Below are 25,682 nucleotides of genomic sequence, written 5' to 3' on the forward strand. Positions count from 1 at the left end.
TACGTGTGCAGGAGGCAGATGGTGGGTCTGACGGAGACCTGGAGTAGTTCTTCTGGCACGAACAGAACGTGGAGGCTTCCTCATGTGTGAAGCTGTGCTCAGGGCAAGGAGAGCAGAGAGGGAGACGGAGAGAAGGCTTGTAAAATCCAGGAAGACAAGCTGAAAAGACAGAGAGAGGGAGTTATGGGAAGAACACCACAAGGTGAATGGGTGACACGTTTGATGACTGCATTTTCCCATTTCCTGGGACATCCTTTGCCTGCCGCTGGCCAGCAGATACCACCCTCCAAGCTACATTCCCTGAGCACCTGCATGATCCTGGCACCAAGAGAGATGTGCCTTTGGTTTGACTCAGAAGGGACATTTGGGTGCTGTAGCTCTGCACCGACTTCCAGGCTAGGGGACTCTTTCAAGGAGCTGGGGAGGGGCTGGAGGAATGGTCAGACATCAGCTGGGGCAATGTGTGAAGGGAGCTGGAGGTTCTGGAGGGACACGGGGGACGAGGTGGCTGCAGAAAGATGCAGGATATGGAAAACACATGGCTTAGGGTATAAATCAGGTGAGCAGAGCAGAAATGACATGGGAGCCACAGCAAGACTCAGCAACAACCCCAAAAGGAGAGGAATATTGAAAATGGAGAAGTTGGAGACCTCATCAGTCACCAGAGCTTCATATACAAACCCAAGTCACAAGGCCATGTCACTGGCAGCTACAGCTTTATCATTGTGGATTATACAGCAGTCACTGTGGGCAGTGAGGTATGTGCTGAAGTTAAACAACAGTAGTATAAATTTGCTTTTATAGGTAACACACAGGCTTCTCTTATCCTTTGAGAAGTACCTTTGATACACAAACAAACAAGTAATTCACACACCAGTCAAGGATTTGCTTGATCCTTATGTACTACAAGCAGCACGCAACCTACAAGCAATACTCCTAGCAGGACACCCCGAAGCTAGTTATGCATGAAAGACTTATCACTTTACAAAAACAACAAAAAAAAGCTGCAAAAGTCCATAAAGCAGTTTGCAACAGCTTCAGTTTGACCCTAAAACATCTGAAAAGGAAGCAGCCTGCACACAAATGCGTGCCTGTCAGTGCTGGGTGTCCCCAGCAATAGGGGACGGGGCAGGCGCACCCGGTGCACACCTCCTGTCTGCCGGCGCAGGGGTCCCCTCGGGCTGGCAGCCCCTCCATGCCGAGGGGTGACCCCCAGCAGGGCCAGCCCAAGGGACAGGAGTTTGTCTCATCTGGATTTCAAGCCAAACAGAAGCACTCCCGTTTTGCTTGGCTTCTTCATCTTTTTGATGTGGTGCTGCTGTCTCCTATCCCTTCATCAGCTCCCTGAATATTTAAACTTAATCACTTGTAAAATTCCTAGATGAACAGCTCCACTAACGCAGTCCCCTCTCTTATCATTTTTAAGGAGTTGGCTACTGAGACTGCTCCTTTTAAAGCAGATTATTCCAGCACACTCCGGTTCATTAATTTTTAGCATGATATAAAAACTGGCAGCTACAGCTGTGATCTGAGGACAAAGCACTAGACACAGCACAGGGTGGAGAGGATCCTTCCCCAGGATGCTGAAAATGGGTGAACATTTAAGGGGAGGTTATTTCACCTACCACAAGGCCTTTAGAAATTCAGTGCCCTGCAGTCACACGTGGGGAGGGACCGCAGCACCGTGGCCGAGGTTTGTACTCCCAGCGATCCCTTCATCCCCTGGCCACTGGCACACGACAGACAGCAGCTTGGCAGAGCTGAGGGCAGCAACACACATGAGATATTTCCACTTTTCTTACATAACAGATACAGCCTTTCAAGAGCTGCCTAAAAGCCTTGCTCCTTGCCAGACAAAATCTTGTGCTGTCGTGTCACCCAACGCAAGCAAAGCCTGCAGAAAGCAACAGATTTGGCCTCCTCAAGCCCATTCCAGTCATGCCCAAGCAATGAAGAGAGACTTCCTTGTATCTGGAATGGAAGTTGCAACTTTCCAACTGACGTGGACTCAACGTTCATTTCTATAGCAAAACTGAAGAGTTAAATTGTTAAAATGGAGAATAAAAAACCCCAAAACTTTTAAAAAATGAGGGAACCAAAATTAGAGATTATTCCTGGGCTCCTCTTGGCTGTGGTTCCTAGCTGAACTGGACAAGACAAGGCATTTCAGCGCGTGCTGCCGTCACCCAGACACGAAGGGCAGCCTCAGCAGTGGGCTCTGGCCAGCTGAGCTGGTGACCGAGCTGAACGTCGGGACCCCGCAGCGGTCACCGGAGACGCACAGGCGTTTCTAGTCTGCCTGACCTGCCTGCGGTGTTGGCACTGGGTGAGACGATCCACATGCCAGGAGCCCTCATTGCTCTCACTGGCTGCAAGGGGAGCCCAGACACCTTCACCGGCTGTCAGTGCCTGCCGGACAGCTGGAGCATCCTCTCCTGAGAGGTGCTGGAGGAGGGATTTCTAGGAAAATATGTGTTTCTAGGACAAAGAATCGACATTTGCTCCTTGATCTTGCAAACTCTTGGCAACAGCTGCTGCCAGTATGGGACTGGAGAGCCTGCAGTTCTGTATTCACCTCTCCTGTCTCAGTCTGCATGCCTCCAATCCCAGATAAAGCTAACCTTTAAAAGCATGGGCTTGACAAACACAACAGAGAAGTAAGATTAAGACAGTGAGCCACAATGCATAATAAATGTCATTCCCTACCTAGGGTGCTAGATAAAACAGGAAAAACTAGCAAATGTTTAAAGTACTCCCAAAACTGCCAGCTTCCTCTTTATATTTGAGAAACCAAACCAAAACTAATGTTACATTCATATAATGGAGACATAGTTTGCTTTTTCCTTTAGGTAGGCAGCACTGACCACAATACAGGGCAGAAATATCACCAGTGGCCCGCTAAAGATCCCAACGCCCCGCACACACTGTGCACAGCCACTTCCAGAGAGCAGAAGCCCGAGAGCACACCCTACCACAACGCAGGAGGCAGCCAGATTTCAGAGGTACCCAGTACGGGCATTGAGCACTTGGAGGTCTCTGCTGAAAGAGCCACCAACAGCGAGCCGAACATGTGCTGCGCCCATCCCGAAGAGGCAGAGCATCGGCAGACCCCCCAGATCCCGCAGTCCCCGCACGCTGGGGACAAGGTTTGAACCTCCCCGAACACTCAAGCATTTCCTCCCAGCTCTGCAGGAGGGGACGGGGCCCGCACTGCCACAGCACCGGCCCTTCTCCCAGCAGCTGGAGGACACGGGGAGACGTGCATCCCGCGAGCAGAGCCGGGACGGGAGCTCGTGGGCTTCCGTGCTGCACATCAATTGCAGCCTCTGTCTGCTGCAGCTCCAGCTCAAGCTCATCCCTCCCCGCGGGGAGAAGTCCATCTCGTTACAGCATCAAAGCCTGGATGCTGGTGCGAGATTCCTGCTCGTACCCTCTGTCAGGCAGAACAGAAAAATCAATCTTGTTTACAAACTTGATGGGACCTGAGCACTAAACCCAGAGCATACTGCCGCCATTCCTGGGATTTCAAGGCGAACCTGACAGTCACATAAATTTGACATGTCATCGTAGGACATTGAACGTTTTCAATTAGAAGCATCATTCAGGCTGTTCCTCCCTGTTTTCTAATAGCTAGAAGTCTACAAAAGTGTCTGTCAGAAGGTATGTCAGTTAATAACTGTACAAAACGCCTCAATCTGCATTTCCCAGAAACACAGGCACCACCACCCCACACGAGCGCGTCCCACGAGGAGCCTGGGCGCAGCTCAGCCGGTGGGCTTACTTGTTAATTTTGTTCCTTGGTTGTCTGAATCTCACACTTGAGAAGAACAGAAGTGCCCCAGCACATGTGATGCATCATGTGTGCATCTCCGTTTCTTTTCTCAGATAAACTCCCACCCTCTTCCACCTCATCCTACAAGTGTTTTTCTTGTTCCCCAGCTGGTTTAGGTGTCCCTCTTATCGCGCAGTGCTCGTTTTTGCAGTGGGTATGTGACAGCTCTCAAGAGATCAGGCCATCAATTTATAGAATGAAATTGTCTTTTTTGTACACTATTGTCTATCCTATTCCTTGTCCTCTGGTGCTATCGCAACTTAATTATTAAACAATAAAATTCAGTAATACATTCTCCTAGAGCCAAAGAGAAACAGCTGGATGGGTCAGACAGATTAATTGCCTCTCCAGCTCCATCATCGCTGCCCACACAAGCTACTCCCTGTACACCAGGCATGCCTTATTCATTTCACTGACAGAGAGCGCACATGTTCCCTCCTTGATAAAACACACTATGCACACACGATCAAACTAGTAGCAGAACAAGCAACATTGATTTGTGCTGCAGCTTGGCAGATTACCCGGCATGATGCACCCATGGGAAGGGTTTCTCTTACAGACTCATCTGCTGCAGCTCCTCAGACAAGAGCGGATGGCTCTATCGAGAGAAGGCAACGTCCTCTCTCATGCCCCGTCTGTGCCACAGGGAGAGCAGGGGCAATTGAGGATGCACAGTCGAAAAATGCATGGTTTCCTACTCAACTGGCAAGGGACAGCTTTAATTTTCCCTCCCCAGCAGTTCAGACATCTCCATCTCACAGCACCATGAAGCCTGCCAACTAGATTTTTCCACCAGCGGCTCCTAGGCATAACCTTCCTCTCCACAGCCAGGGACTTGGAGTCACAGCTCCAAGGATGCTGAAGCTTTTCCTTCACCAGCAAGGATCTCAACATTCTCTAAGCCACAGTTAGCTGCGTGTTCAAGTTTTGGCTTAAAAAATGGCAGAAGAGATCCTGATTAATCGGCAAAAAGGCATCAGAGTTTGAGCAGCTTTATCTTGTTAATCGATGAACGGTCATTAAAAGTGACTCACTAAGTGCATCAAGTCGGACAACCTGACTGCAGGACACAGGCTGTGTAAGCTCCAGGGTTGATCGTAGTTGCTGTTCAAGTGAAGCATGGCCAAGATTTTGCATGCAGCAGTAAAATGAAGTTATTAATCACCCTGGCAGTATTTACCAGCTGGTCAGCAGCCTTTTACGTTATGCACTTATGACACCCATCACTGCAACAGTTGACTATCTTGAACAATTAAGTTAACCTTTGTTTTCTTTTTGAAGTATGGAAACATTAACCACACTGACAAGCGGGAAACTGGGACAGAAGAACTGTATGATTTGCACAAAGTCATACAAGACAAATAGGACCAAGAACAGAACTCGGGTCTCTGGAGTTCCAGCCTGACTGCACAAAGACAGAAGTTGACCCTTAAGGATTCACAGCTTTCCTCTGCAAATGCTCTGCATGTTGGTTTACACACACGCAAAGAAAAAAAATGGCTTTTAAACAAACGAGAGCAAAAACTGAATCCTATTCCAGCAGCCTCTTGGACAGGCGCTGCTCCTGCTAGCGTTCTCCCACGGAGCAGTTAAGCTCAATGCAAAGCTACTGTCCAGAGAGCATCCCCCCTCCCTGCAGACCCACGGCTTCCACATGTAATCTCATTGAGAGCAGAGCCGAGCAGCACGTCTCTGACTGTAATTGCATTGGCAGCAACTTGCCTCCTAGGGAAAAGACAATCTTCTTTAAAAGAGCAGACAGCCTGGGTGAGCAAGCGAAGGTGCAATCCTGTAATTTGGCAAGTTTAAAGGAAATTCCCCCTCCGCCACCCGCCCCGAGGACTGCACCCCTGGGGACCATGTAGCTGTGGCTGTGCCCCCAGGGGAGATGCTGCAGATGTCAGCAGCAGTGGGAGGAAGGGCAGGATCCCCCCAGTGCCTGCTCAGCGGAGAAGCCTGCAACGGACACGCCGCAGAAGCAAATTCTACTTCCACAGAGGAAGCCGGAGCAGAGGCTCTCCGGCTCCATCCTGGCTACGTGACTCTCAGCCCTTCAGCCGAGTCCAATGTGACTTTCCTGCACCCGTACACGGTGTTGATCCCGCTGCCAGCTGAGGCAGTGAAGCTGTCTGTCCTTCCCCAAGCTTGTGCGAGCGTCCGGCTGCTCTGCACAAGGTAGCTGCACCAGCTGCAAAACGTTTTGTAAATGATGCAGTGGGTTTCAATAGACAAATGTGAGCAGCAGTATAGAAGCATTCACCAACACTGCCCCAGACACATCGCAGGGTCCAGTAAAACCAAAAATCCATTTCCTGCAGCTTACAAGTCTCTTCTAATTAAAAAGTGTTCATCATTTTGCAGAGAGGAAGGGGCCGAGACCTAAGTAAATACTGAAGCTTAGCATAAAATATTAAGAGAATGAGCACAGATGGAAGATTAAATACTAGGCTGAAATTGCTTCCTATCATGGATTTAGGAATAAAGCTACTTAACCCAGACAACTTCATGTTAATGTTAATACAAAAATCAGGCAAAACCCATCAAACATACTTCCTGCCCATCTCCATAGCTGGAAAAAAATGTGTGTGTTCCCTTCTCCACTTCTCCAGTCATGCCGTGCTATGCCACAGACAGAGAACTCGCCTGAAGATCCCACCTGGGGTGCAGTTCAGGAGGACCCTTTTAAAGACTGTTTCAGGATGCCGCTCTGGGTCTGAGCTTCTCAGCCCACCCGCATAAAACCAGTGACAGACACCAGCATGGCCTTCTCTCACCTTTGGCCAGGACCCCCTTCCCCTCCTGGACCTCGATGTGGATATGGACCACCACGACTCTTGCACCCAGGCCCCGGACCCACACCACGCAACGGAGATGCCACTTGCTAACGAAAATGTTATCGACTACTCTGTACGTATCAACGCAGTTTCTGTTAAGAGTGACCATGCTGAGGCACAACACCCAGCCCAGGGCAGCCAGGCGGCAGGTCAAAGGGTCCGGCAGTGACCCCGCTGCAGGGCAGACGGGATGGGACAGGGCACGCAGCGCAGCCGCAGCTCTGCGCAAGCACACCCGTGCTAGTGTCAGCGCCTGGTGAAGACCATGGCCTTGGGTTGGCTCCTCTGGGCACCATCAGGATAAACCCCTTGTTGGCCATGGAAGGCATTCGCTGTCTCAGCAGCGAGCTTCAGCAACACCCTCGTAGCCATGCTTACCCCTCCTTGCTGTCTGGTATCATTTTCTTCATATTGGAGTTTGTTGGTTTGTTTACACCCTCCTCAGCACTTAGTCTTAATACTTTTGATGGGTTCTGCCTTTTTTTTTCCCTCCCCAAACTGTCTCAGGTCACCTTGTTGACCCACAAACCTTGCAGATATCTTCGAAGAAAGAAAAAAAAAAACCACAAAGGACACTGCCTGCGTTAGCACTATTGAAGTCTTCGTGTTGCTGAACTCCTGCAGATAGTGGAAGAGCCGTCTGCGTGCCAGCATGAATCAATAACGCCTGCAGTTTCACTCAAAACGCCTATACAGTCATTTATAATTAACACTACAACTCGGTTGTCTTCCAAAATCAATTCCTTTCCATTTTTTGTCATGAGATTCTATTTGACAAAGTTCATCTGCTTTTAACGTGTGTTAATTTTCTCTGCTGAAGGAGGCATTCATAAAAATGCTATTTAGGAAAGACAACAGCTAGGGGAAACAAGCAGCCGGCACCGAGGGGGTGCCGCAGCGAGAACTGTTACAGCACCCAGGGCTCGAGACGCCCGAGCAGACCGACAGTCCCTCCCGGTGAAGGACAGACTCGGAGCACTGGGCCCCCCGAGCTCTGAGACTTGCATCCAACCCTCACCTAGCAATGGTCAAACTTGCAATTGCAACCATCAAAACAGGATGGGAAAAAAACAAAAACAAGACAAAACTCTACACCATGCTTATCAGGGTCTCAGCTGCGTTGGTGTCCACACTGGAAACCACCCCTCCCTGGGCAGGGCGGCTCCTCTGAGCGCTTCCCGCAGGCAGGTCTGCCCCGTCCCTCTGCCCAGCGCAGGCAGGATCCGGAGCGTCCCCCCTCCCTGCCCCTCCGCACTCACGCCTCCCCTGGGCTTCCGCTGGAGTCTCCCTCCAGGCCCCGGGGTCACTCTTCCTGGGGTCCTTCCTTCCAACACGGCAGTCCAGTTTTACTTGAGAAATGTTAATTGTACACCAGTCCCCCGCAGAGCCCCCCCACCTCCAGCGGGACAGGGCAGGTCTCTGTGCCTGGTGCACACAGGGCTTACCCCCAGGAGCACAGAGAATAGATGTGTCTGCTCCTGCGATTAACGTAACTCGAGGCACACTAAAGGTCCGTGCCAGCCCCTTCGAGCACCAAGGGGAAGAAGTCCTCTGCTCCCCACGACACGGGCCGCTAGGAAATGGCACATGTCACGGACTGCATCGGTCATATAAAATATGAAGTTGTTCTCAACGTATCTCTCACAGGAGCTATTGCTACTGCTGACCCCTCCCTGGACCAGGCTGGCACATCCAGCATCCATCTATCTTAATTCCATTATCAAGCCAAGCAAGTCACTATTATGTTCCAAACATTTCATCAAGAAGAGAGGTGCTTCATGCCAGCACAACAGGAGGGACAGGGCAGCAGGCCCCAAGGAGGAACAGAAAGAGCAGGCACCCCGGAAGGACGGCTGTCAGCACGTGCCCACAGACAAGGACAAGTTGCCCAAAACCAGACAGGGCACCTTGTGCAAAACACACCGACAGAATAAAGTTTCAGTGGTGTACTGAGCTGGTCAAAGAGCCTTGTCAACAAATGTCCTCCGGTAATAGAGAGGCTCCTGTCTTCCCCTTACATGCTGGGTTTGCAATCTTGCCTTGTCTTATTGCAAAAACTGTAATCAATACTTTGCAGGCAGAGAGCGATGCCGTTACAGAGCCCCACTGTGAGGAAGGGAAAGAAATCATGTCCAATCTCCGCGCCTGTGCAAGAGGGACAAAGTCAGCGTGAGGGAGCAATCAATACAAGCACTGGATCGGGTCTCCAGCTCCCCTTACCTTGGTACCTTGCCTGCCAGGACGGGTATTTCAGGCTGCGCCACTCAAGGGAATTCAAAGGCAGCTTGTTTTCTGCAAATTTTTTTAATAACTGGTTTTCAATAATACTTCTCAGCAGCCTACAGTCCAACACGTTCCCAGCATCTCTGAAACCTTTAGGACAATGCTACTCTATAATTTTTGCCCTTGTTAAATAATTTGAAGAGCACTGAAATGAAAACTTATGTCCAGAGGCTAGATCTTTGTGCATCTCCAACAATGAGCTCTTAATAGCTGAAATTAAATTCAGTGATTTAGTCCAGAAGAAAATTAAATACCCAAGAATATTTAGTAAGACAGCCTTGAAATATCTAACAGAATGCATTTGCTTGAATTCAGTGCTACAGCAGTACTGAACAGAACCTCATTGCTATCTATGCAGGAATGTTCCTCAAGGACACACTAAAGCAGGCACATCCACTGAGCCAACTGCAATTTACTGTTGTCTCTCTCAGTTCCCTAATGTACCTACCGAATGATTCCCTGCAAAGGACTGACTGACCTGCATCTCCAACACACCCTACTCCTGCCAAGTGCTTTATCTCACACAAACTCCTTTAGCCATGGGCAAGATATGTTTCCCCCTGTATTTCAACAGAATAACCAGCAGGTCCATCTAGCAGCCAGGTATCTATAACCTTAAGCCTGACAAGAATTCTGCAAACGAATTGTGATGCTTGTAATTTTCTGAATAGTTTGCTCTAAAATTAAGTGTCATAGAGTAATTTGTGTCTGGCTCTGCCACAATTTCCATGGCCATAATTATTTCAGACACACTGTAAAACAGCAATATAATATGCAATCCCGAATAATAAATATCTCCAAGCTTGATCATTACTCCAAAAAGAGACTGAAGAGAAAGCATATTTTACCTGGGTGTTTCATATGCATGACTGATGGAAAGCAGCATCTACCATAAGGCGTTACGGCTGCCACAGAGGCTACCGCTAACGGGTGGATGGAGGCAGATACTCCAAATTCATTTAGTACAAAGCTCTCCATGCCTTCAAACTGTCACTTTGCCCAGGTCACAGAGGTGCTCCAGCCACGTTCTGCTAGAACACAAGACCCAAGAGGAGAAAGCCAAACCATCATTCAGAAAGGAAACTGAAGTATAAATTTCCTCAGCGATTATTCCTTCAGCAACAGGCACAGATTTACTCCCACAGCCCCCACTTGATGTGCAGCCCCCGTTTCCCATCCCACTACCACCCAGCACAGCCACGGTGTGCCTGGCTCCAGCCCTGACAAGTGCTGCTAAACCTGCGCATCAGCACTGGCCCCGCGAGCGCAGCGTCTGCAGGATGCCAGTGGCTGCATCAGTGATGAAAGTAAAACCTGGTGCTTTGTGCAACTTACAGAATCCCAAGAGAAAAAATAACCTTATTATGCATAATACTCAAGCATCAGTCAGAAGATAAAATAAACTCCAGAAGCACATACAGGTTTGTAAGCTAATGTATAAAAGATGAAACAAATCAAAAGCCCCAAGCGCTGTACATTTGGATCCATCTTTCTTGTATTTAAACGGAAAAGCAGACCTTAGGTTTCAGGAGGTATCTTTGTACTAAAAGACAAAATACTGTAATTTATAATTCTAAATTTCTCTAACTTTCAATTGAACTATTTATTTTCCCTCTAAGGCCACTGTAGTGACATGATGCCTTGATGGGACACATGCAACACACAGGAAAGCATCTTACCAATACCGGTTCCCACTCCCACCCCAAACTTATGTTCAGCAAGAGCACGCCCTGGCCATGCAGAGCACACATGCACTCGATTTCCAAAAACATCTTCCAGAAGGAGACAGCCTGCTCAGGAAGTCTCCAGCTCACACAGTCTTCAGATGCTTTCCTTCCTCCTTCTCTGCTACCAGGCAAACAAAGTGGCCGATTCTGAGAACAACAGGAGGGACTCCAGTTGGTGTAAGGCCTCGCACTTCCACCCCAGAGGCTCTCCCAGACCGCAGGGAGCACGGCCATTGCCTGCACCCAGAGACTGCTCTCACACGTCCTGCCGAGCCGCCAGCCGCAGCAGGAGCATCGCTGCCCGCCGGCCCCTCGCAGCAGAGAGCTGCTGATGTGCAAGGCAGCCACGCAGTCCTTGAGACTTACAAGGACACAAGCCTCGCTCACAGCTTGCTGTCATTAAGAGAAAGATGGTGTCAGGAGCTCTCAGGGCCAGGCCACTGCTTTGGGACTTTTTTTTCTTTTTATAAAGTCGGTGTCTGCAATCCACTGGCAGAAGGAAAGGCACCGTCACCTCCGGGAGGCACCAGCGCAGCCTGGCAGCACGGTGCAGGCAGGAGGGTGCTGCCACGCGCTGCTGCTCCGCAGGCAGGAGCTGCCCGCCGCCCATGGCCCCGCGGGACCCCCAGCCTGTGCACTGCCGGCTCCCGAAGCAGAAACTCGGCCCAGGAGGCGCAGGCTCCTCTGCCAAAGCAGCCTGGGGCTCCTGCCTTTGGCACAGCCCCCTCTCCGCGGGCAGGTCTGCTTGCCTCCCCACTGCAGACACGGGAACTGAACGATTCCGTTTCCCTCTCCCGAGGAAGGGGAGAGACAAACGCTGCCCTCTGATACCAGTAGCCAGGCAAAGGTGCTCGCTGCGGCAGTCTCAATGGACGAGCGTAAGACGAACGGGTCCAACACCAGAGCAACCTCTCTCCCCACATTCAGCTTGTGATGCTCAGCAGCAAAAAGGCAAGGACTAAAAGGGGAGGTACAACAGGACACAAATGGAAAGAGGTTTTTTAAAAAAGAAAGCACTTTCTCTATTGTAGCACTTCCCTTTGGAAAATAAAAATCAAGGACTTTATCCAAAACCTCTTTTTTACAGAAAAATTCCTTTTAAATTTGCTCAAAACGTTGACCAAGTTTATGTCCAAGTAATGGCTGGCAGCAATGAAGAAACTACTGTGTTTCACTGTATTTACAGCCGTGTTTTTGTCCACAAACCTACTACTCACAACAGGCAGGATGATCTTCGCAAAGGCTTTGTTTATCTGTTTGTTCCCCTACTATTCAAGAAGCCAAGCACAGGAAAGATAATATTGACTTTCCTGAGATCTCTGTAGCAAGGCACAGTCTGCTAGGAGAAGCGTTCTCACTGCTCACTGGCACTAGGACAAGAAGTTATAAGCTTAAGTGACTGCAAGGGCAATTTGTGTCAGACACGAGGAGAGCAAGGCGTTAGGACAGACTGCCCAGGCAGGCGGCAAAGGCATCGCTGGAGGGCTTTGAGAGGAGGATAAACACCCATCAGAGCCGATCCCGGGGAGACCTGCGGCACCCGAGAGGCCCAGCCACGGCAGAAGAGAAGGGAGCAGCCTGGCTGGCTGCCTTTGCACGGGCACAGTTCTGTAAGGAATTACTGGGGGGGGGCTGAAAACAGGTTAGGAAAAGAGCAACAACAACGGGCGACAACAGAATCCAGACTGTGCTGTCACAAATCTTGTCTCTTCATTAACAGCAACAATTATAAGCTGCCATAAAGCGTAATTATACTACACACAGTGTTAGGTTCATCAGGCAATTACAGCCATTAATAACGCACCCCAGCCTGATGAGCAGAGCGGACTTGCAGTCCGGTGTCCTTCATTTTTCAGCAGACCACTGATGAATCCCACAGTAGATCAGAGAAGCCATTTCTTGCCTACTTGCACAGTGTCAAGCGTGCATTACATTTTGTATCACTAGCAGTCACCATTAGCAAATGCTTCCTTCTAATTAGCGTTGACTTGTGCCTTTCATCTTATCCCTACATTTCGAGGCCAGCAGTTGTGCCAGCTCGCCTTGTAAAGCCCCCAAAGTCCTTCACACAGACATTGCCAGGGACGAACCCAGTACAGACTGAAGACAGTCCCCTTCAGCCAGAGGAAAACACCCCAGACGCAGACGCGCAGGCTTGCACCAACAGCCTCGCGTGCTGGAGCCTTCTCCAGAGCGTGCCTGCACCCTCCTGGGAAATGCTCTGTGGGAAGACTTGCCTCCAGCCCTCAGAAAGTCCCATTTCCATGTAAGCAAACAGGCAGAGCAGCTGACAGGTTATCTGTGCAAGAGAAGCGTACAGGAATACCCAACACAGTGGGACAAAGTGTGCAAATCCGCCCAGCCGAGCCTGGTAACTCGTGCTGGTTTATCACAAACGTACAGGGAGGTGCTGGGAAAAGGAAAAATCCCACAACAGCAACACCTTTCCCCTCTCTATCGTTTAAGTTTCATTTCAGGAGAGCCCAGAAGACCAACATGCTTTATAAGCAAAGGTGCAAAAGAATGAGTCTAAGGGCAATTATTTTCTCTAGCTTTCTCCCTAAGCAAGACACAGTAAATCTTCCTTGTGTCCTGCCCATGGCATGTTGAATCCGACATGCTGCTCAAAAATCCATTCAGTAATGCAGAAAAGGGGGGAACTTCTTTTATTCCCCTTTCCAGTCACCGTGGACATCGGTGGCTGCTCCTCATGCCCACGGGCTGCCACAAACAGCAAGTTGCTGATGCGACTTCTTGTGCGAGGTTTTACTTCCCTGAAAAGCAGCAACACCCGCTGCTTATTGCAAGGGAAGAAAAATACGTGCACATGTTCAGCTGGACCACGAAACAGAAGCAGCACTGGCCAGGGACCGGCCGGAGTGCCCGCACCAGGGCTAAGCCAGGCCCTCCCTCGCTGCCCGGTCCCTGCAGCCAAGAGCACCAGGGGTGTCAAATCTGGCCCGGCCGCCCACATCAAATTCACTTTAAAACATCATTTAAAAATCCTGACATAGCACTAGAAACTATTTCCTCCCCAAAACTGGTTTCAGTAGTGTCATCCCTGTGTAGGCAAGGGATACAGCCCACTAATTAGACCATCATCTATCGGAACGAGCACAGTGCCAGGCCACCCTGCACGGGCGACGCCGGTGAAGGAGAGCAGAGCACAGGGCATTTCCCCAGCACAACGGCAGCAGAGCCAGCTCCCGCCGCTGCTGTCAGAAGTGGAGGGAAATAAATTGAGAAGGAAACTTAGCTACAGCACAAATTTACGTTTCTGTCAAAGAAGAGTGGCTGACAGCTATTTTTGGAAACTGGTCTCCATCATATTAATTCAAGGTCTGGTTGAAGTTGTCTCATTTGCAGCAAATCTGGCTGGTAAATATTAACCTTGGGCTTTGTTGAAATTCTCCTTGCAGATATTACAAGGGATTGGATGGAAAAGACGAAGCAGAAAGAGACAACTTTACAGCAAATGTCAGGCAGATCCTCCACATCACAGTTTCATTTACACAAAAGCTATTGCAATGCACCACAAAGTAAATGGCATGAAGGGGCCACAGCTCATGCCTGGTAAAATTAAGGGTAAAAAGACATCAGTGCTGAGAAGGCTACCGAAAACAAAATAGGGATGGACAGGTAATCATCCGCAGTGCAACAGGACTTCTCACTTGCCTGCCGTGCATCTGCTGGAAATAGGTTTTAAGATCAGAGTAAGCACAGACCAGCATCTGGCTATAGATATATATTAGACAAGAAAAGCAGTCTAAATGTATTAACAGTGACAGAACCTCTCCTCTTATTTGAGAGTAGATGTTAAACAGATGCTAAAGCTGCTCGGTTCCTCCCTAGAGATGGCTGCATTTCGACGATCACTGAAATGATTCATCAGAAACGTGCAAACCCACGGAAGCCTGTCAGGTACGCTGGGGCTCCTTCAGAGAAGTGGTGCGATATAGAAAGATGGACAGTAAAATGGCTCGGCCTTCTCGCAGCAGTAATTAGCAGCGCCGTAAATCCTACTAGTCTTCTTTCATCTCTCCCAATTTCAGTGTGAGGATACAAATGTTCTCTAAGCGGCAGGATGATTTCGGCACTTAAATCACGGTTACAGGGGTACTAGCTTTGTGATTTAGTTCAAACAGCTTCACCAGTTCAGCGGGAAACAAAGCTTGTTCTTGCTGCAGAGAAGCCCGCACCTCTCACACCTCGCGGCCACGCGCCGCGGCTGCCGCCAGCGCTGCCGTCCTGGCACAGCCCTGCCCGCTGCCGCCTGCGAGCACCGATCCCGGCCCCGGCACCACGCCAAGGCTGCCAGCAGCAGCGAGGCCCCACCACCACCCCCGGCCAGCGGGGCTGGGGTCTGACCGGCCGAGGGCCTCGAACGGCCCCTCTGCCCGGTGAGCGCGGCGCCGGGGCACCGGCCGGTCCCCGCCGAGGACGCCGTCGCGTGCCCCGGCTTCAGAGCACACCGATGGAGGGCAGTGCGCAGCGCGAGATGGCCTGGGGAAACTTCTCCTTTGCTTCTGCCGTCCAATTTCCTTTAGATTGAGACGGAAGAAGCTGCGCCACGCACTTGGCCCTAAGCACCACCTCGGACCCATCCCAGATCCGGCCGGCGGCCAGGCGCCGCAGGATCACCGGACACGCAGCCACCCCGGCAGTCAGAGCGGTGAACGGGTGACTGATTTCAGACACCAGCACCTCCCATGCCGCAGGCACAGCCAGAAAGTCCTCGGAGAAGATCGAAGGATAAGGGAAAGGACCAGGAGCTGCGAAGCGGCACCCGAGGCAGCCTGGAGAACCGCCAGCCGCCCCTGGCACCGGGTGGGGGGTCAGCCCCCGGGCTGTCCCTGCTCCCCAAAGCGGCCGGCCCTTGAACAAACCCAGGGTCCGACCTCTCATGGCCACAAAAGCCACGACAGAGACTGTGGCCAAGAAGTTTCACGGGCAAGGAGGATCCAGCAGACTCGCCCCCGCTGAGCCCTCCAAAGCCACCACCACGGGACCACGGCGGTGGAGCCAGATTTGCTGTGCCATCACCTGGCTGTTTTAACATCCCCAAACTCTCACCGTATTTACCTGCCTCCAGCTCAAGGGCTTTTGTCCTTGTTGAATAATTTCTGCAGCCCTGGATGCTTTCATCAGAAATCTTTTAAAGTTATTCACTTAGCACTATGCTAATGCAGGGCTCTAAAACAAACTAAAAACTTTCAACCTTTAAAAACTATTTTCTGATATTTGACCAGACATCAGACGCTGCTCCACAGAGAGTGACTAATGACCTGCTTTCTGTGAGAGGGGGGAAAAACTTAATTATGTCCATTAAATTACTTCAAATATTTTTCCTTAGAGAATATGAATTATTTAAACTCAACACAGAGAAACCTGAAACATTAGCAAAAGGCTTCTGGGACTCGCTATGTAAATTCCCACTCCAAACAGATGGGGAAAGCATGGCGAGCTGCCACACAGCCACTGAAGCAATGAACAGCGCTGAGATTTCAATTCGATAGTTTTAATAAGGTCTTCTTAAGGAGGGCACCAAGCGAATAGCCACTACTCGGAGCACAGGGAAAGGCTTCCCACCTCCTGGAGGAAGGCGGCACAGTTGGCACAATTTAAATCTGAAAAGCCTCAAGTAGCTCCTGAAGGGCAGACCAGATTCCTCAGGAAAAGCTCACTCTCTTACCGTACCGTATGCCTCAAATATCGGCGAACTGTACCTGTTTGGGACTTATTTTGCTATTTTCCTCTCAGTCTGTTTTCTACCAGGTGAAAAGGTAGAGGTCCAAGGTATCACCTGGACACCAGGCATGGGCAGCAAAGGGTCTTTTCAGGCGTATCTTACTGAAGAAAACATCTCCTCTCACACATCCCAGCAGGTGGTCTGACCTCTCCTCTGCCCCAGAGGAGCTTTGCTAACAGGGCAGCCACGCACACTGCCAGTTAATAACTGATAGCCAATTACACCTTACAGAGAAGAAAAGCCCCTGGGCGCTGACGGACAGAGCAACAGCCGTTCCTGGGGCAGGCGATGCCCACCCGCCGCCCTGCGCCACACCAAGAGCTGCCTCCGCTTGCCCGGGACCGCTGCTGGCTTGTGCTGGCACCCGACTCGGCGCAGAGGCCGTTGAGACCACGCTGAGCTGGGACTAGGTCCTGACCAGGGCCTGAAGCGGGAAGGTGCCCGGGAGGAGGCACGAGCCTGGCACCTCTCTCCTTTCAGAGGCCCACACACTCCGAGAGGATGAGCACGGCAGCCGGTATCCCACGCTCAGGGCTGATCCCATGCCTGGCTCTCACCTGCCTTTGAAAGTGAGATCCAAGTGGTCACAGCACCAGGTTCGTCAGAGGGATACCCGTTAAGGTAGAGGTTACATCCATTTTTACAGCTGTCATTAAACACAACCTTGCGAGCTGTAAAGTCACCGAATTATTAAGTTGGTCTAAAGCATGACAATGGGGATGTTAATGTTCTGGAGTAATTTTATAGTTACAGACAAAGCTGTGGGAAATGCCTGACGGTATTCACAGCTTTGGCACGTCTGCCCAGCCAACACCATGCTGCAGAGCAGCTACTAGCAACGCGCCCCATTTACCCCATTGCCACCCTTCAAATTAAGGTCCGGCTGTTAGCCGGGGAGCTGCAATCAACTAAAAGAATCATATTGCTGACAAAAGGCAATTCCACTTGCCTGGCTCAGACACCAGGCAGACCGGAGCAGTCTGGCAGCAACACAGACTGACACAGACAAACACTGCCAGAGGACACCGACGGCCGCTTTTACCTCTGCATCCCCCGTCCTTCTCCTCGAAGCCGGGACCGCACGTACATTTCCCTATGGGGACGAGCCACTCGCCCTCCGCGCTGCAGTGCATCCTGGGGGGATTATCCACGTCCACTTCAGCGTGAGCGACACAAGTGCCCTTAACTTCCACCAAAGTTGCGAAGGCCGTCTCTGCCACCATGTCCGGAAACACAGCCAGGTTCTGCACGGTGGCGAGGCACTTCTTGTAATAGACCCGCACGGAGACCAGTGCCACGCAGGCGCCCACGTCCTGGAAGCCCAGGTGGAAGCCTCTCTTGCTCAGGTGCCCAATCTCCCTCAGCTCGGTGTTCAGCTTCATCTTACGCTCACCCAGGTCCCCCTGCGTGAAGCTCTCATCAGCAGCAATGGTGTCGATCTTGGTGTGCTTGCTCTCATGGATGCTATGGCCCAGGTCGGAGTCAGACTCGACGTAGTACAGATTGAAAGTCTCCTTGCAGGTGCCCGTCACGCCAGGGATGCTGTTGCAGTCCCGCAGGGTGAACTTCAGCTCGATGAAGATCCTCTGGCCATCGCGCCTGGCAATCCAGCCCGTCTGCAGCCAGTTGTTCTGGTTTGGCTCCATGACATTGCAGACCTGGTACGTGCGTATCGGCTTGTAATTCTCATCCACGCCACTGATTTCTTCCCACTGGGGAAAGAACACAAAGGGCTGTAACAGCTCAAGAGCTGCCATGAGCAAGAACCAGCCGCCCCAGCAGAAACACACAAATCAGTATAAATATCACCACCACAAGCCTCTCCACCTACAGGCCATTATATCATAGGCACTGAAAGTCCTTAGCCCACCAAAACCACAAGCTGTAGTAACACAGCAGTGCTGCTGGACCACCGAACACCTGAGCTCTTTGCAGAGATGCAAACATGGAGACACAACCAGAAAGAGGGCACTGGCATCAGACCGTTCAAAACAAAGTCTAATATGAAACTGGACGCATCATCTGCTGAGAAGCCAGAGCCTTTATCTCCCACATGTGCCTTGGCTTTTCTGTCCCTGGGAAGGTGCATCTGCACGGCATTACCACACAGCGTAATGCCAGACGGGGTTGGGCTACCCAGAGAGGTCAAAGATGGCCAAGGAGATGTGATGCCAGTCACACCATCACACAAGGACAAATATCTTCGTGAACAGCGAGCAGCAGCTTCGCTGTCAGGAGAAGTTTTAGCTAGAACAGAACAAATCCTCTGACTGCAAGTGAAACGGTACTTCCCCAAAGTTACTAGCAGAGATTCTGATTAGTGAAATGATGATTCAACCCTCACAGCCTTAAGGATGACCTGGCAACTTCCCAAAGCAATTCCTTCTGGGGGTAAATTTATGCAAGATTGCCAAACGTACCCAAAACAGAGTTTCTTCTGCAGACTAACAGCTGGGCAACGCAGATGACTCCAGGATCTATCACTATTCCCTCTGAACAGTTTGTTTCCATTCTGGAAAATGAACCCAAAGCAGCAAGGAACACAACTCTGAGTTTCCCCAACACACTCTCCTGAAAGCAGCTATAGACTGACCTTGGAAGCAAAGCAAGGACCTGATCAAACAAACCCTATGTGACGCAGAGCTCCTGACGATCCCATCCCAGCCACAGCCCTCTTCCACAAGCTGTGTTGATCCCCAGGAGCTCGCGCTGGCGTGCAAACTACAATACAAAGCCTTAACTGGCTGGTGTTTACTTGCTTATTACAGAAGTATAAAATTCATTTTGAGGAGCTGTTCCACCTTGGTTGTACCGCTCACATAACCAGTACTTCACTTCTCGCTCTGCTCCCCGGGGCGCCCGGCGCTGATCAACACGACAGCTCGTGCCGAGCTGCCCACCCGCCCCCGGCTCGAGGAGACCCCACGGCTGCCAGCCCCCTCCACCGGCTCCACGCGAGCAGGGCGCTCACGCCGCAGGACTTTAAATACTGCTGAGCGCCAAAAGGCAGACCCTCTCTAGCAGCACAGAGGGACAGTCCCACCTCCGCACGTACCCCGTTTGATGGGTGCGAGGTCCAGCCCAGCTCCGCTTGCGATTCCTTCGAGTCCAGCAGGACAACTGCAGGGAAGACAACACATTAGAAAGCAAACGCAGCGACCCAGGAAACGCCAGTAAACATCCACGCGGCCCGCCCGTTGGGAAGCTCAGTGCCGAGCCGCGCACCCCTCCCCGCGCACCCGCCCGAGCGGTGGGTCAGGTCCCAGGGTGCAGGGAGCAGCTCCTGCCCCAGCTCCACCAGCCATCGCGTGAGCACAGAGCGCTGCACCGAGCAGGACTCGCGCTGCAGAGCTCTAGGCTGCGCATCCAGAGCAGACCTCGCAGTTATGCGGTTAGCACCCTAACCCAACGAGGATGACGCCCCAGGGAAGGCTGCAGTCCTTCCCACGGGACTCTGCAAGGCAATCCCTCTGACACCACCAGCCAATGCTGCAACTGTACCATGCCCGTAGCATGCACACCTCCTGGAACTGAAAGGCACTGCTTTGAAACAAGAATTTCCTTGAAAGACTACATCCTTTTTCCACAAAACCCCTAACTCTCCGTTTGACAGGAAGAGGTATTTCCCCCAAATTCCGAGTTTCACGATCCTTCCACAGCTAGCAAACAGAAGCAATCCCTGACTGGCAAGTTGTGTCTCATCTCAGATTCGAGATGCCGGATAACACCGTGCGCGGCGGGCGCATCCTTGGCCGGCCGTTTCGCCGGCGAGCGCTCCAGGACGCTTTTCCGGGCGGCGAGGCGCGGCGGGTCTGTCCACGGCAGCGCACACAGACCTCTGGGGCTCCAACCATCTCCCCACATCGCGGCCCCGATGAGGTCGCGGTGCGGGGTGCACCCTGCAGTGGGGGTCAGCGCTGCCCCCCAGAACTGCTGCAGCCGGGCCAGGCTCCCGCGTGCCAGGACGGGCAGCCCGGCCCGGTACCGGCAGCGCTGCACGGGCAGCGGGCGCCGCAGGAGTTCGTTCCTCCCAGCGCCTCTGGGGATCGCGGGGACCGGGACGCCCGAGTCCCCTCGCTCCGGGACCCCCCGGGCTGACCCGGCCACCCCGCGGGGACCCGCCGCGCCCCCGCGCCGCACCCGCCCGCCCCGTCCCGCTCCTCCCGCGGGTCCCCGCTCCCCCCGCGCCCCGGAGAGCGGCGGCACATCCACCCCACGAAGCCACCGCCGCGCCGCGCCCGCGGGGGCTGGCGGCGACACCGGGGGAAGGAAGGCGACGCGCGGCCGGACCCGACCCGACCCGACCCGCCGGCCCTGGAGCGGACCCGCCGGCCCTGCCACCGAGCCGCGCCGGCCTCTCCCGGCGGCGCCGGGCACCGCAACGCGCAGCCCGACCCGCCGCGGGCGACCAACGCCGGAGCCGACGCGGCGGCACCGGGCGCCGAGGCCGCCGGGCACGGGGAGGACGGGGGGCGGCCGGTGGTGCCGGAGCACCGGGGACACGGCACGGCCAGGAGTGCCGGCGCACCGGGTGCCGCGGCCACGCCGCTCCGCCCGCCCCGGTCCCCGCGCGCCCCGCCCCGGCTCACCCTGCTCGGCGGCGGCGCGGGGCAGCACCGGCAGCAGCACCGGCAGCACCGGCAGCAGCAGCAGCGCCCGGGGGAAGCCGCCGCCGCCGCCGCGCGCCGTCGCCATGGCGCCGCCGACTCCGCGCGCCCCGCGCCGCCGCCGCGCTCCGGCCGCCGCGCCCCGCCCCGCCCCGCGCCGCCAACCGCCGCCGCCGGCCGCCGCGGGGGCGTGGCCGCGGGCCGGCACGGCCAATCCGCGGCGGCCGCCGGGGCGCTCGGCGGGAAGGGGCGGGGCGAGGGCGGGCGCGGGGGCGCCGTTCACTCTGAAGCCTACTGATGGCACCTGCAGTTCAATCCCCGCCCAGCTGTGTCTCATTGCATGATCTGTGGGGCAGGCTCCTGCTGGAACAGGCTGAGCGGAGTGGGGCTGCACTTTGGGCTGCCTGGTACCGCTGCTAAGGGCAGGAACTGCCCTCCCCATGGAAGCCAAAGGACTGCTGGGGCACAGACAGCCCTTGCTGAGGCGCTGCAGCCTTGTGGTCACAGCCATAATGAGCAGTGCTGTGGGCCCCCCCGCACCGGATGACATTTGCTCCCTGCTGCCATTAACAGGCAGGCAGTGGTGAGTCAGAGCCCTATTTCTGCACCACAGGCCCCAGGAGAGCAGCGGGGCAGGTCTCATTACTGCCCTTGCCTGCAAGCGATGCCCAGGAATGCCAGCTTTATGTCAAGCCCTCTGTTCTGCCTTTCTGGGTTGAAATCTGATTCCCAGCTTCGTCTCAAGGTCCTCCAAGCCCAGCGGCTGCCGTAAAAGTCAGAGTGGTCACAAAGAAACCCCAGGAAAAGGCAGCCCCAGGCAGGGCGGGTCCTGCCAGACCTGCGCAAAGGGCAGCGCTGCGGCGGCAAGCACAGCGCGGGGAGGCTGCGGGGAGGTTGGTTGGGCTGGGGGAGGCAATTCCCGGCTTGCTGCAGGCGAGGTGCATGCCACCAGGCCCACAGCCTCCAGCAGCGGGGGAGGAACTCGACGGGGTTTGAGTATCGCTAATTATAGGTGTTGCAGGTCCCTGCAAAATTTAGTCAGGCTGAACGCCTGTCAGTTTCCCACCTGATGGCTGATACTGCGACGCCAAAGTTTGCTTATGTAGCAACACTTGTTCCTGTGGGATGTTCCCTTCGCTGTGATTATGTGCTGTCAGAGGTAAAACATTGCAAGTCTGAAATAAAAACATTGAGTCTCCATCTAACGCAGCCTGGCTGGGCTATGGCACCCCGTGCACGGCCCCCCTTGCTGGTGGCCAAGCCCTGCGTGCAGCCCCGCAGAGGGGCACCCCCAGCCCTCGCCGTCGCTGCCGGATCCCCGCTACCGCGGCTGGCCACCCCCAGTGAGGGCGGTGCGGGACTCAGACGCTGACTCGGCAGGCGTGAGGAGCATCCAGAGCGGAGGGCTGTGTCCGGACACGGAGAGCTGAGGGCTGGGTCGCACTGGCAGCAGAACTTGCCTGGCTAAACCAAAACCCACGCATGAAATGAGAGGTGCGGCGAGTGCCCTTGGCAGTGAACGTGCCGATGTGAAAACCGGCGGGGGGCACGGCGCTGCAGGGGAGGAGCAGTGTCATGTGTCTGCACAAACACACGGCACAAACACCTTAAAGCGTCAGACACTAAAGCCTGAATTCTGTGGTGCCTCACACGTGCATAAGTTTACTGTACTGAAGCAGGTATCCTATTGAGGCCTGCTGCCAGTCAGACTCAGATTTGCACATTGCATAATAAGATTAATTAGATATGGTGATTGCAGTTCATTTGCCTCGTGCCCCAGCTAAGTACTCTCCTCCTGAAGTCAGTAAGACTACCCACGTGAATACATTTAGCCATATGTGAAAATCCCTGCAGGATCAGGAATCCTGAGCAACCCAGGTACCAGCTCAAAACCCCGAGCGCAAGGTTTCTTTAACCTTTTCCACAGGCATCTTGCCTTTCCAAGCACTTTTAATACCTAAGGCATGTTTGCTTTCCAGAGGTTTGGGAGGCATTGCATCTGAGTATAAATCTGTTGGAAATCTGGGGCTCTTGACCAGCTCAGAGGAAGATGCTGCTGCCGTGGCCATTCTGCAGAAACGGAGGAAACATTTTTCAAGCACGATGAGGATTCACAATTGGATTTGACAATATGTACCTCTAATATTTCTACTTGCTCTCCATGTCTTCCAGCACCCCCCCCCACACCCGAAAGCACAGACCCCCCCCATATTCCAGCTGAGCCCCCAAAACTGCTATTCAGCTACCATGTTAGTTGTAGCCTGGCAGACCTGGGGGAGAGACCCGTAACGGGACACAGACAGCCCAGCCGGACGCCTGAGGCCAGAGGGTGTTTCCAGCTCTCCCTCCATTTCTCAGCCCCTCTGGAAACACAGCCACTGCCTTTTCTCTGTGCTAACTTGGCCAGCGAGAAAATTCCTGTCCATTTATCAACGCTCTTTCTGTCCGGGAGAGCTCAGCTCGGGCCGGTGCTTTGCTGCGGCGCTGCCGCAGCGCACCAGTGCTTCGAGCCCGGCCAACGCTCCCGCCTCGTGCCTGCAGCCCAGGAGCTCCCGGCGAGCCCGGGGTACAGCCCTGGTGACTGGGGTCACAAGTTCATACGATTAAAATTCCCCCTACATCACATTACAGGGCAGGGAAGCAAAAGACAGGGTTTATTTATAATCTTCCTCAAGTGGAAACCAGAAGAAGTGACCCATTATTACTGGAGATTGTTCAAGCCACCCAGGAAGAAAAGTGATATTTAGTTGTCGTTAAAGGCTCATAACTGCATAACAATTTCATGCTATGTTAACTTCTAGGTTTTCTTTCGCATATAAATTTTTAAGGAGTAAAATAGAAAAACCCAGGCACTTGACCTTTAATCACAGTTATTTGTGTGATCAGTCAAGAGTGGGAAAAAGCTAGTTTGTGCTTGAAAGATGCCATTTAAAACTAGATTGCTCTAATACGACACACAATTCACATGGTGTAATATATGGGATCTCGCTTACCAGCCTCTGGGGCACAACAGCCTCCCATTTAGTATTCGTGCACAGGACCTTGCTGCTGGTACATTGGAAGGTATTAATGTCATGAAGCAAATCGATACAGACCCCTGGGATGGCTCCGTTCACCACCGAGAGACCCACGGCAGGTGTATGCATTCATGTTATTGAAGAAACAAACAGGGAAGAGTATTTTCAATGTATATGGAGGATTTGATGCTAGAGATATGTTTCACTAGAATAAGGGTATGTCACGCTAATAGAGTACAAAGCTTTTCCACTTATCTGAAATATTATTCCAAGCACTTATAAAAGCTTCATATTAGAACAGCCAGAGGTATTTTAATTACGATTTTGAAGTATCATGTTGTTTTGGGGAAATGATCTCATGAATTTTTCTTTGGCAAGACTGGATGACTAAAAGCCATTGCTGAGGTGAAGGAAACAGAGCAGCCTTTTAAATTGAGACTATTGGATTTATTCATTATCGGGCACGACTGATGACCAGGGATGGGCCTCTGAGCCCAAAGACGGGCTGTGGCACAGCCGAGCCAGCGCTAGGGACGTGGTCAGGGAGCAGGACAGAGGGACGCTGTCGCCCCGGGGCCAGCAGACACGGCAGAGGGATGCTGTCCCTGGGACGGCACAGCAGAGCAGCCGTCTCCTCGAGCACCAGCGGCACGACAAGGGGCCAGTGTCTGTAAGCCAAGGAAGAGGAATACCGGGATTGTCTGGTCACCTCTGTCACTCACATCCAGCTCTCGGGCAGCTTCCCTTACCCTGCTCCTGAGTGCTACCACAGCCATAGGATGAGCCTGGAGAGATGAGAGTGGGAAAGCAAAGACGCCTGGTTATCCAGGCTCCAGATTGCCAGGGGAACTTCTGCAAAGAGCTGGGGCCAGCACAGCCCAGAAAATGTGTAATTCTCTGAGCTGAGCTATTACCTGCTGTAAGTGGAGACAGAAAGATAGTTTTGAAACCACAGTGAAAATAACCCTCCTGGAAAAAAAAAATCAATACAAACACCAAGGAAAGAGGATCAGAATCCCAGACCATCAATTCCTGAGATAAAGAGTTGAAAGTCTCGGTGGGAGGACAGCCAGATCTGGACTGAAAAACAAAACTTTGTTTCTTTTGCTGACAAATGACTTTTTATGCTAAAGGACAAAGGAGCCAGGAGGATGTGGGCCTTGGTATGTGGCTGTGAGAACTGCTCTTGAGGAAAGAAGGAGCAGGCAGAAACCTCATGGAAGCTTTTGCACCTCTCCTTCCTCTTCCACACTTGAAAGGATTTTCTTACAACAGAAAACAAGGGATTTGTGCAATTTCGTCCTGTTTTGGGCATGTCACAAATACACGCTCCAGGATGAGTTTTGCTGCTTCTGCTGTGACGAGGCCGGAGTCAGAGCAGAGCAGGCAGCAGCAATACAGCACAAATGTATCTGGCATTAAGTAAATATCCCACACTGGAAAGCGGCAGAGTTAGCGCGGCTCGAACGATCCGCACCGGGTACCATTGGTGCCTTGCCAACGCGCTGCCCGCGGCCGATCCCGGGGCTCAGACACTGCTTTGCAGGAGGACCACGCTCCGTCGCAGCCAGCGCCTTCACACCCTGCTGCCGACAGCGCCGTCTTGTCCTGCACCATCTCCTCGCTGCTAACT

At 52.8% G+C, this 25,682-nt stretch overlaps 1 protein-coding gene across 3 annotated transcripts in view; it reads right to left on the minus strand.

Annotated features, from left to right (window-relative positions):
- Positions 1-21,120, minus strand: part of EPHA10 (EPH receptor A10) — a 42,084-nt gene extending 20,964 nt beyond the window's left edge. For 2 of the 3 annotated variants that reach the window (XM_050909754.1, XM_050909755.1), the window contains exons 1-3: positions 19,481-19,540; positions 17,468-18,137; positions 4-159 (exon numbers count right to left, since the gene is read on the minus strand). In XM_050909754.1, the coding sequence (XP_050765711.1) occupies positions 4-159; positions 17,468-18,071 (760 nt within the window). In that variant the 5' untranslated portion in view covers positions 18,072-18,137; positions 19,481-19,540. Of the gene's footprint in view, positions 1-3; positions 160-17,467; positions 18,138-19,480; positions 19,546-21,014 lie in introns of those variants that run through there. The other variant, XM_050909753.1, reaches the window with a different exon arrangement.
- Positions 21,121-25,682: the final 4,562 nt, after the last annotated feature.

This window comes from Gymnogyps californianus, chromosome 22 (genome assembly GCF_018139145.2).
Source record: "Gymnogyps californianus isolate 813 chromosome 22, ASM1813914v2, whole genome shotgun sequence".
Lineage (NCBI taxonomy): Eukaryota > Metazoa > Chordata > Aves > Accipitriformes > Cathartidae > Gymnogyps > Gymnogyps californianus.